The sequence below is a fragment of the Trematomus bernacchii genome, unplaced genomic scaffold (assembly GCF_902827165.1).
Source record: "Trematomus bernacchii unplaced genomic scaffold, fTreBer1.1, whole genome shotgun sequence".
Lineage (NCBI taxonomy): Eukaryota > Metazoa > Chordata > Actinopteri > Perciformes > Nototheniidae > Trematomus > Trematomus bernacchii.
This window is the reverse complement of record NW_022987547.1, coordinates 7,004,715-7,016,310: the sequence shown is the minus strand read 5'-3', so window position 1 is coordinate 7,016,310 and position 11,596 is coordinate 7,004,715. Positions and strand designations below refer to the sequence as shown.

General features: G+C 39.2%; 1 protein-coding gene across 1 annotated transcript; it reads left to right on the top strand.

The window, feature by feature from the left end:
• The first annotated feature begins 753 nt into the window (after positions 1 to 753).
• On the top strand, positions 754 to 7,875 carry ggt5b (gamma-glutamyltransferase 5b). The gene is made up of 12 exons (XM_034123465.1): positions 754 to 1,117; positions 3,243 to 3,370; positions 3,446 to 3,541; positions 3,996 to 4,191; positions 4,951 to 5,111; positions 5,230 to 5,376; positions 5,532 to 5,662; positions 6,450 to 6,637; positions 6,719 to 6,810; positions 6,891 to 7,000; positions 7,084 to 7,194; positions 7,570 to 7,875. The coding sequence occupies exons 1-12, from the start codon at positions 933 to 935 to the stop codon at positions 7,714 to 7,716; spliced, it is 1,692 nt and encodes a 563-aa protein (XP_033979356.1). The 5' UTR covers positions 754 to 932; the 3' UTR covers positions 7,717 to 7,875.
• The last annotated feature ends 3,721 nt before the right edge of the window (positions 7,876 to 11,596 follow it).

The following is an 11,596-nucleotide window of genomic DNA, read 5'->3' as shown; positions in this document are numbered from 1 at the left end:
ATTCTCCTGCCACCCTCTTGCCACATCATGAATATTTTTTCTAGATCCGCCCCTGCAGCAGCCAAGAGGTTTCCTACTGAAAATGTACACACCGTCTCCCCCTTGAGTTGAAGTTTTTACTGGCCATATGCAGCACTGACTTTTCAAGTCTGAAGAGTTTCTCCATTGACTTCCATGTTAAACATTTAATGAATTATTATGGGATATATCTCGGGAATTATGAAAGTTATGAATGAGAAAAGTAAGAGCAATCGATTCCCGACCGAGCTGAACGTTTTGATTTTTGAACGGAGTTTCTGTGATGTGGAATGTGGGAGCAGAAGAGGGACAAAATAACCCGGCGGAATAAGAATAAAGAATTTGTGCGTAGAAGAACAAGTAGTTTGAATGCTGTATCAGCATTCCCACTAAATAAGTAAACAATCGGTAACTATTACAATTTTTTATATAAAAGGTAGAAACAATCCAAGTTATATTCTTCATCTCCTTATAAAGCTGAAATGTGTAATAGGTACATTTACACAATGAAAAAGTGAATGATTAAGTGAAATATTAAAAGAAGAAGTAGCTCGACTATCGTCACATATTTGACTAACCATGGTGTGATAGCTGCTGAATTAGCATTTACACAATTACTCAAAAACATAATAAATAGGAATGGCTGTGATGTCATGGGTATAGGCCTATTTCCAAACTTAGACTGAGTAAGGACGTGAGTGGGATATCAAAGACAGTCAGAGTAACACTGTGTGTGTAGTGTCCAGTAAATCCGTCCCTCTGCTCTTCACTTTCAATTCATCACAGTAGCCGGAGGAGATGGAGGGGAGGGGTAACCCATGCATGTTCAGGATTATATAGAGAGTGTGTGCGCACTGAGCGGCAGCAGCAACAGTTTCTCTGCAACACAAAGTTGGCTCCACAGAAAAGTTTAAATGGCAAGATACAAGCCCAAACCCTGGCTGGTGTGCTGCTTCATCTCGGCTGGTTTACTTTGCGCGGTTGCTCTGGTGTGTCTGTGCGTCGTCTCTCGGACAAAGGCGGACAAAGAGTGTCCGAGCGGCAGCTTCACGCGCGCGGCTGTGGCTGCAGACTCGCGACAGTGCTCCGAGATTGGCAGGTAAATTCCGTTTTGTTCAATAGTAAAAAACCACCGGTGGTGAGTTTGGTCAGAGTTTGACTTAACACTCTGTATCTTTGTATCTAAAAGCTTCAAATTAAAGAGTGAATGTTTGTTTTTGGGGGAAATTGGCAGAGGTACAAGAAGTAGCCTACTTAGATATCGTAGTTGAGTAGGCTACAAGTACCAGAGTGTAGGAATACTCTGTTACAAGTAAAAGTCCTCCATTCAAAATGTTACTTAAGTAAAAGGACAAAAGTATTACCATCAAAATGTAAAGTAGCCTATAGGCCTACCAAAAGTACCAATTATGCAGATGTGCCCATTTCAGAATAATATATCGTATGTTTTGATTATAGTTATTGATGTATTAATATGTGAATCAAAGTGGTAAAAGTGCAGCTATTTTGAATGACTTTCTATGCTGCAGGGCTTGTGAATTTACTCCAGGTGTAACTAAAGTCTTATTCAAGTGTTATATTTCACATTATTAATCCAAATCTGCAAAGTAACTAAAGGTACTAAATACATGTAGCGTAGAAGTACAAAGTAACAAGTCACTCAAAAGTGTACTTAAGTACAGAACTTGAGTACATTTACTAAATTACTGTACACCACTGGAGATTGGAAGTTAAAGAAGTTGTTGTTCTTAGATGTATTCCCATCACATGTATATTTAGAGTTTAGTTACTCAGAACTCGCTATCAGACTGCATCTCCCTACTCCTGCAGCAGCTGAGATAAAAAGCTGAACTGAGTAATGGGATAAGCAGTTTAAGAGATTTGACAGGCTCTGTTTGAGGAATAGAGATAATGCCTGCAGAAATGTCAGCAGACAAGCCATGATACTCCTCACCTCTTGTTGAGTTATTTCCTGAACTATCCTGTTGAATGTGAATATACCAGAAAATCAGATCTCGTAGCCCACAAACTGATGTCACTGTTTGTAATGAGGAAATTCTTTTTTCATTTGATGCACTCCTTAATTTGTTCAGTGAGCCACAAAGTGGATGCCATTAATCTGTCACCATGATAACTCCAAATGCAGAATAAAGGTGAACGAAACAGGAATGTGCATGAAGCTCTTTCTGCTTTTGAATTCAGTTGCAGAGATGTTTTTCTTCCTGTCATTGTGTATATTTCCGAATTCACACCAGAGACAATGAATGTTCCTCTAATGAGGGACTTCTGAGGGCACTCTTTTTATTCTCTCCAACTATCATTTGCATAACACATTCTTCAGAGAGAGAAACCGTTGTGCAGCAGTTGCAGTACAAACAGAGTCTCTCAAATCTTTATTCTTTCCAAACCCACGTTTTACTCACACATATAACAGCTCAGGTTTGACAAAATGAAATATAAAAAACTAAGATATCTCTAAATTAGTGTTGCTTTATCCACAGATTATACAGCCATTTGCCAGCCATCTACTAAAGACATAAACAAGTATAAACGTGTTCTGTCTACAATGTTCACATTAGTCACCTTTAAGTGGACTTTTCCTATTAGATTTGAGTTTATCTTTCTACCTCCTGTGACCTTGTCCACTGTTAAACCAATCAAACTACATGGCAGTATCATTTCTTGTCCCTCAGTTGACCAACAAAAGACCCATTCACTCTTTTGGAGACGTTTCAGAGTTTTACATGCTTGGTTATATAATTCAGTTTGATGAAAAAAAACAAATTAGTTGTAAGTAAGTAAGTAAGTAACATTTATTTATAAAGCGCTTTTCACAGACAGTCACAAAGTGCTTGACAAAACATTAAAACATCATAGGAATGATAAAATAATAAATGACTACACAAGCCACGTTAAGAAGTGCTAAGTGATATGGTTCACAGTTGAATAGGTTAAAAGAAAGAAAAAAAATCCCCAACATGAATGGCTTCTTGGTATGTTGCCTCAACAACCCCTGGCATCAGCACAAGGTTTAAACTTGCCTTTTGGCAGCTCAGTCATTCTTTGAATCCCTGAAGCAATAAACCTTGAGTCTAGAGTGTTGCAATCATTCAAAAAAAAAAAAAAAATTCACCCCTGTGTCTGTGTGTGGGCAATTACGTAGTGCGTTGACGTGTTGGTGACAGTGTGGTGACATGAATTCAGTAAAATGATATGTTTTCCAGTAACATTCTACAGGAAGGTGGATCAGCAGTAGATGGCGCCATTGCAGCTCTTCTGTGCACGTCTGTGATCAATCCACAGAGCATGGGGATTGGAGGAGGATCTATATTCACCATAAGAAACAAAAAAGGTAAGTTTCTCATTCATTAGGGTGACCTCAAATGATAAAGGTTGATTCAGCTCATGAATTCTTATCTTTTCTCAGGCAACGTTAAAGTGTACAACTTCAGAGAAACTGTCCCAAAGTCTTTCAAAACAAACCTGTTAGATGACTGTCCCACCTCATTCGGACTGACAACAGGTAGGCAGAATTGTCCATCAGTGTATAGTAATGCACCTTTCCTACCCATGCTTCCTCTTATAGTCATAGCAGAATCATCCCTGTAACTCTGCTCATGTTTTACTAATGGATTATTTGGCTTATTTTCAACATCCTCACCATTTTTTCCTATTGAGATGTCCTCTAAATAGTGAACACTAATCCAAACACATTCAAACACAACAAATAGATTTGAGAGAAACACATCTTAAGTATCTTAAGTCGCTTACATATTTTTAACATCACCAGCAGCATCTCTTATTGCTGAGGTTAGATTTTGTTTTCTAGCGTTAAACATTGAATGGAAATGTATTTATTGAGTTAAACCAAATGTTTTCTTTATTGCTTTATTTTTCACGTCAGTCCAGCTTATTTTTTGATCATTGTTTTTTCCTATCATTGGTTTCATGCAGCTTTATTGTTTTGCACCTTGCAGGCAGCCAGTGGATCGGTGTTCCTGGAGAGCTGCGGGCCTACGAAAAAGTTCACAAACAGTACGGGAAGCTGCCTTGGGCCAAGCTGTTTGAACCAACAATCAAACTGGCCAGAGAGGGCTTCCCTTTGCCGGCGTATCTGGGAAGACTTCTGCAATCCCCTATTGTGAAAGGTCACGTGGAAAAATCATCTATCTGGTACAGCATCTTACTTTCTGCTTATAGTGATCAAGAGCTTTTCCAAAAATTGTGGGCAGAAATATAACTTATTAGAATATCTACTTAGCAACACTGACAAACTAGCACTAAGCTTTTACTCATCAGTGCAGAAATCCTGGAGCAAAGGGCTTTCCTATAAATCCCTGTTTTAACTCATTACATGCTGGTTTATAGCCCTGAGTTAACAATTGACTATTTAATGAGTGTTTAAGTTTCAGGATTTCACATTGCATAATAGTTTCACTCAGTCTCATTTCGCTCATTTGAATACTTTTTGCATTGGTGAACATGATTGTTATGTTCTACAGGCACATTATTGTTCTTAGCATAACATTTCAGGAGCAGGGTTCACTGACCTGGAGATAAAAGCAGTGCTCACCTTCTTTTAGAAATGTTTGTTTGAAATGTGGCTTTTCCTAAGCAAATGAGTTATAAAGAGATTAGCTGGGAATGTGTGGTTTAAAAAGCCTGAATGGACATGATTGCCTCTCTGCCTCTGCAAAAGCTTGCACAAAAATGCAGAAACAGCTTCCCGCAGGACATTTGAGATTATTTATTGATGAGTGTGCACAAAAGATGTATATGATTAAATATAAATTGCATGAAATGATTGTTACTATTAGTTAACAAAGAAGACCAGAAAGGTCACAAATTACACAGATGATAAAGTGCAGCATTACCTAAATTGTAATTGCATTATGTTCTGACTTGTGCTTTTACATTAATACTCTTTTCCAGTGACATTTTCTGCAACAAAAACAGAACCGTTCTGCACACAGGAGACCACCTCACGTTTCCTAAACTTGCAGATACCATGGAAACAATTGCAAAACAGGGGGCAGAGGCTTTTTACTCTGGCAAGATAGGACAAGACTTAATCCAAGACATAGAGGCTGCAGGTTGGTGCAATTTCATGGGGATGATTGGTGTCTACACTTAAATGGACAGAAAAATACGTCAAATGTCAACTTGAAAATGAAAGATTTCAAGCTGTTTGTATATACATGTTTCTCCTAGGTGGGACTATGACGATAGAGGATCTGACGTCCTTCCAGGTGCGGGTGGAGGATGCATGGACAGTTTCTCTGGGAAGCACCAAGATGCACCTCCCTCCACCTCCTTCTGGGGGCCCCCTGCTGGCCTTCATACTCAAACTCATGCAAGGTTTCATGTATCATGATAACTTTCCTGCAATTCCTTAAACTGACACACTGTAGCAGCTGAATGACAGTCTAGCATGTTGGCTCTATACTCTGAATAATACAAAAATAGTAAAGCATAATAGTTTTAAAATGTGTTATTTTTGTGTATTTTCACAGGGTTTCCCATCAATCAAAACTCCCTGAATGTTGACCAGAAGATTCAGATGTACCATCACTACATAGAAGCAGCTAAATTTGCTAATGGACAAAAGAGGAGCATCAACGATCCCTATTTTAATGACAAAAAGGTTTGGATCTGATTTTGTTTTCGTTATTCTTAGAGCAAAAGACCTTCTCAAGGATTCGAGATTCAAGGGTTTTATTGTCATATGCACAGTAGCTACAATGTAGCTATGGCAATGAAAATATTGAGTCCCAAGCTCCTCCAACAATGCAACATATTATATATAGGACATAAGACAAATACAAAACATACAAATAAAAATAGTACAAAATGAAACAGAGTACAATAGATTAGAATAAAATAGTGCAGGTTATGTTGCAAGACCAGTGTGCAAGTAGTGCAGATGAAGTTAACTATATACATGCCAGAAAAATGAATAAATACAATAAGCTAAATCATGCAGAGAATGTTGAAAGTGACCAAGTAAATGCAGGATTCTATGTACATGTAAATAGTTATGCAGTCTCAGGTAGACTCAACATATTAGTTATACACAATCAATAATATAATCAATCCACAATGTTGAATGGCCCAAAATTATAATATATAAAAGCAGGTTTATTAAAGAAAAAGCCCGAGTGGTTTGAGTTAAAGTTTGGAAATACACTTTTTGATCCATTTATATAAAAACCTGTCTGAAAATGAGCTGATACGATTTGGCCACTTTATGATGTCAACATGTTTTTTGGGTTGTGCAACCATTAGCAAATAACCAATCAAGGTAACACCCACCCACCTTATCAACTGAATCTCTTCCTTGAGCACTATTGCGCAAATAACAACAAAGACATTTTTCAAAAAAGTCCCTCGCCCCAGCTTTTTCCAGTTTCATTATGATGTTTTTCTTTCAGAGTGCAGTTCATTTGATCCAAGACTCCTTCATCAAGAGCATCAATGACCGGATTTTTTCCAACCTGACCCATGAGAACTCATACTACAACAATACCAAGCCGTCCCGGGATAATGTCGGGACGACACACGTTTCTGTCCTGGATGAAGAAGGACTGGCTGTCTCTGCCACCAGCACCATAAACCAAGTGTAAACACTAAGCCTGTTATTTCGACTTTATCTAATTTATATTATTTCAAATTGCTAAGTCTACGGTGTTTTGTTTTGCAGTTTTGGAGGAGGTGTTTACTCTCCGCGAACAGGCATCATCCTGAACAATGAGCTGTTGGACTTCTGTCGCAGAGCAGATACAGTGAGGGCAGGTAAAGTCACATAAACGAGGACTTTCGATTGCAATTTCAATCTCCTTTCAGTCTGATATGGAGTATGATTGTTGTTGCAGGTGAACAGCCTCCTTCCTCAATGACTCCGGTAATACTGGAGTCAAAGTCTGGAGGACTTTTTGTGATTGGTGGATCGGGAGGAAGCTTGATAACCTCAGCAGTGGCCTTGGTAATTTTGATTAACCTGTTTGCAAATTGATTAACAACTTCCTCATCTGTGTGCTTACATGGTTCTTTGTTTAATCTTTGCAGTCTATGATAAACCACCTGTGGCTGGGGATGAATCTGAAAGACGCCATTGCTGAGCCTATAGTGTTTGTCGATTCCAAGAATAAAGTGAATTTTGAGCCCGGTTTTAACGAGGTGAGATACTCATGTGCTCCTCCTCACTGGCCATTAATTACATTTAGATTCACCAGACTGTGTCGTCTATCTAATGAAAAACATTTCATCTTATGTTATTAATGTGTTCTGACAGAGAGAGCCACAACATAATTGTACAAAGTCTGCTTCAATCTACCTGTAATCATCTTTGGAACCGAAGTGGGGAGGATAAGTGGTATTAATGTGTGTGTGTGTGTGTGTGTGTGTGTGTGTGTGTGTGTGTGTGTGTGTGTGTGTGTGTGCGTGTGTGTGTGTGTGTGTGTGTGTGTGTGTGTGTGTGTGTGTGTGTGTGTGTGTGTGTGTGTGTGTGTGTGTGTGTGTGTGTGTGTGTGTGTGTGTTTTGTGTGCTCTCAGTCAGTGATAAAGGGCCTCACCGCTCTTGGACACCAATCTGGGAACTGGAAATTCTTCCTAAATGTAGTCAATGCTCTGGAAAAGGAGAATGGATGTATTACCGCTGTATCAGACATCAGGAAGAAGGGGAGGTCAGCAGGATACTGACCAAAGAAGACCATGAAGAAGCACCTTCCTGTAAATATCTGCACTAAAGATTGACTCAACCTTTAGGTCACCTATTATGCAAAATCCACTTTTTCATGTCTTTTATACATAAACATGTGTCCCCTCTGTGTAAAGAGATTCTGAAAGTTTCAGGAAAAAAGATTCGCTCTTATTTTGTCCTGATCCATTTATATAAAAACCTGTCTGAAAATGAGCTGATCAGATTTTGGCCACTTTATGATGTCATAACGATTTTTTGGGTTGTGTAACCATTAGCCAATCACCAACCAAGGTAACCCCCACCCCACCTTATCACCTGAATCTCCTCCTAGAGTAACATTGTGTATTTTTTTAACCAAATATCTCTCAGAGGGCTCCTTATTTTCATCTAAAGTAACAGACAGAGAATCAGCACTTTTGAAACAGGGCTGAAACAGAGGGGTTTGTGGGATGCGACAATGATCTGTTTGGTATTTCGAGCCAAACACTTCAGAGACATGTTTTGTATATATCTGAAACCTATAATATATTGATGAAAAACAGTATAATAGGGGACCTTTAAAATGAATACTTCACCCCCAAAATATTGACCATCTGTGTATAAAATACTCAAACTATGTTGAATTCTTAAAGAAAACTTTTCTTTTCTCACAGAATCCAAAAACGGAGAAAACTTTTGATGACTTGAAGTCAATTGGATGATTAATCCTTATTGTTAAACACTTCTTTATATGCAGTGCTTAACATTTCCTAGTATGTGAAAATGCATGATTCTGAGAATGTTATGAGACGTGTGAAAGATTGTAAGCAGATGTGGTGAAATATTTTTGCTGTTCTGCAACCGGGCCTCATTTACCTCAATCTATCGCAATCACTCCTTTTTCTAATGCCTTGTTTACTGTGCCAGTACAAGGTAACACGGGGTGAGTTAATGGGCATTTTAGAGGTGAAGTATTCCTTTAAAAACAAAAATGTGCCTTCAACAAAATGTGATCCCTTTAACCCTTGGTGCTCTTCAGTGATGACCTACACAATCAATCAAGAAACTATTAATGATGTCACTGGTGTCGCCATTGTCATACTACTTAAAAGAGGCCCTATTATGCTTCTCGGGTTTTTCCCTTTCCTGGTGTGTGTTATAGATTTGTGTTCATGTAAATGGTCTGCAAAGGCTACAATTCCAAATGTCCCAGTTTCTCTCTCACACGCTGACAATTAGCATAATATATCGTCTTTAAATGACGTGGACTGGCACAATACACCATGATTCCTCGTACGTGTAAACCTACCTGGTAATAAACCTGTTTCTGTTTCTGATTCTGATGAACTGCTGATATACTGCTGAGATCTGCTATAAAGCTCTGTGGGATTAAACAGTATATTGCAGCAGCAGTCCATAAAGGCAACTGTGTTCAAAAGAAAAGTGTTTAAAAAAATGTTTAGAGAACCAATTTCATAATTATCAGAGAATGTTTTATTTCCTCACTGAACTTTGTAGGATTTTTTTATTGAGCCATGTAATCCTTTTTAAGTGACTTCTGACTTACTGTGACCTTAGAAATGTGACTGTATGTGATACAACATTATTTCCTGGGCATATTGTGACCTTTTTTTAAAGCGAAGAAAATGCTGTAGAATTTCATTAAACAAAAAAACAAAATATATATATATATATATATGTGTCAAGTTGATTCACAGTTAACAGTATCTAAAGAAAAATATTTTATTTTCATACCAACAACATGTTATTTTCTGTGTTTTAATATCTGAAAATGTTATGTATAATAGTAACACACTTTTTTACAATTATCATCTGTGAATATTTGTGATTTCACAATAAAGAAAAATCTGAACAAAGACGAGTGATTGTCACCAGATGTGCTTTTCAACGAAAGACACAGCTTGTAGCTGACGCTCAAAGTGCCCTTATTTATTGTTCTGTATTTTTTGAAGAGTGTTTAATGTATGCTTGAACTTTGTTTTATTTTGTAAAAATAATAAGAGTTGTCTTTCCGGAAGTCATGTGACCTCTTGCCCCGGATGTTAATATTGTGTTTGTGAGAGAGTAAAAGGGCGCTAAAAGTGTCAACGATGTGATAACGTAATTCTACTGCTGGTCTACTAGGCGAACACGTTTTCACGGTGTTTCATGATTGTACAAAGAAGAGAATAAACGTGATTGTGGACATCAGTTCGATACGTAAAGTTCTTTCAAGACCAGAGTAGTTACAGTGAAAACGTAACCTAATCCATCGGAACGAGGTATTCGACCCTGCTGCAAGCTACAGGCTAAAGTGTGCTACGCTGTTCCACACCCTGCTGCAAGCAACAGGCTAGAGGTGAGACGCTGTTCTCAATCCTGCTGCAAGCTACAGGCTAAAGTGTGCAAAGCTATTCGATCCTGCTGCAAGCTACAGGCTGAAGAGGCTAAAGACGTGAGAAGCTGTTCCCCATCCTGCTGCAAGCAACAGGCGTATCGTGTCGTGTGCGAAGCTGCGCTTCATCGGACGGTGTGCTGCGTATCCCGTGCGGACGACAGGCTTCATCAGACGGTGTGCTGCGTATCCCGTGCGGTCGATAGGCTCCATCAGACGGTGTGCTGCGTATCCCGTGCGCACGATAGGCTCCATCAGACGGTGTGCTGCGTATCCCGTGCGGACGATAGGCTTCATCAGACGGTGTGCTGCGTATCCCGTGCGGACGATAGGCTTCATCGGACGGTGTGCTGTGTATCCTGTGCGGACGATAGGCTTCATCAGACGGTGTGCTGCGTATCCCGTGCGGACGATAGGCTCCATCAGACGGTGTGCTGCGTATTCCGTGCAGACGATAGGCTTCATCAGACGGTGTGCTGCGTATCCCGTGCGGACGACAAGCTTCATCGGACTGTCTGCTGTTGTCCTGCTGGAACACGGGCTTCAGTGTGCAGCTGAGCATCTTCTCCTGGAGCGAATTCAGGTTTCTGCGTGGCTCTTCAGGTTGAACTGTACTTTTAAATGTAAACCTCAAATAATTGATGGATAGTCCCACAAATAAGGTAAAGGTAATAAAGACTTATTAGAATAAAGTAAAGAAAATATATTTAAAGTTCCTGAAAAGTAACTGTTATTGTTAAGGGTTATTACTGTTAAGAATTTTATTGGCTAAGTGTTAAAGGTATTCCAAAAGTTGCCATTCATATGCCTGTAACTTAGTCTGTCAGTCTGATTTAATGTCGCTAAATGAAGAAGAGCAAAGCCCAGACCTTGAAGCAAGGAAATCCTCTCGAGAGAGACGGCTAACACCAAAAATGCAAGAACTTAAAGAGCAAGAATTAACTCAAAAGGAGAAGAAGTTCAAAACGGTGTATGAAAAATGGAAAAATTAGGTAAGAGACATTCGTACAATACTTAAAAGAGAATGCTCTGAGAGTGACATGTGTAACATGATGGATGAAGTTCAGGGGCTTGAATCCGAATTAAAGGACTTGTATGACAACATGCGACTGAATACAGCACCTAATCAGGAAATTCGCAGGAAAATGGATGCATGCTCAGCTGTAACAGCAGATCTACTACAGCTAATGAGAGTAAGGTTAACTGAAGATGCAGGCGACTTTGACGCTGAAGCAGAAAAATCAAGGTTACGCATGCTGCTTAATAATGAGTATGCTCGGTCCATATATGGATCTACAGCATCTAGAGCCCTGCACCCAGCTACCGTTCAGATCATCTCTCAGAGTCACCTAGTATTTCAGCCAGGAGAGCAGAGTCAGTTGCACAGTTAGCGGCAAAAAGAGCTGAAATTGATATGGAAGCTGCTATTGAAGCTCAACGTCAACAATTGAAAAAACTTGAAAATCAAAGAGACCTTGATGTCATTCAGGCAAAGATAAATGTGT

Excerpts from the sequence above, each read along its gene's own strand:
- ggt5b (XM_034123465.1), top strand. The coding sequence starts at position 933 with ATGGCAAGATACAAGCCCAAACCCTGGCTGGTGTGCTGCTTCATCTCG. Across the intron at positions 5,112-5,229 it reads CCAAGACATAGAGGCTGCAG|GTGGGACTATGACGATAGAG; the intron begins GTTGGTGCAATT and ends TGTTTCTCCTAG. Across the intron at positions 6,811-6,890 it reads AGCAGATACAGTGAGGGCAG|GTGAACAGCCTCCTTCCTCA; the intron begins GTAAAGTCACAT and ends TTGTTGTTGCAG.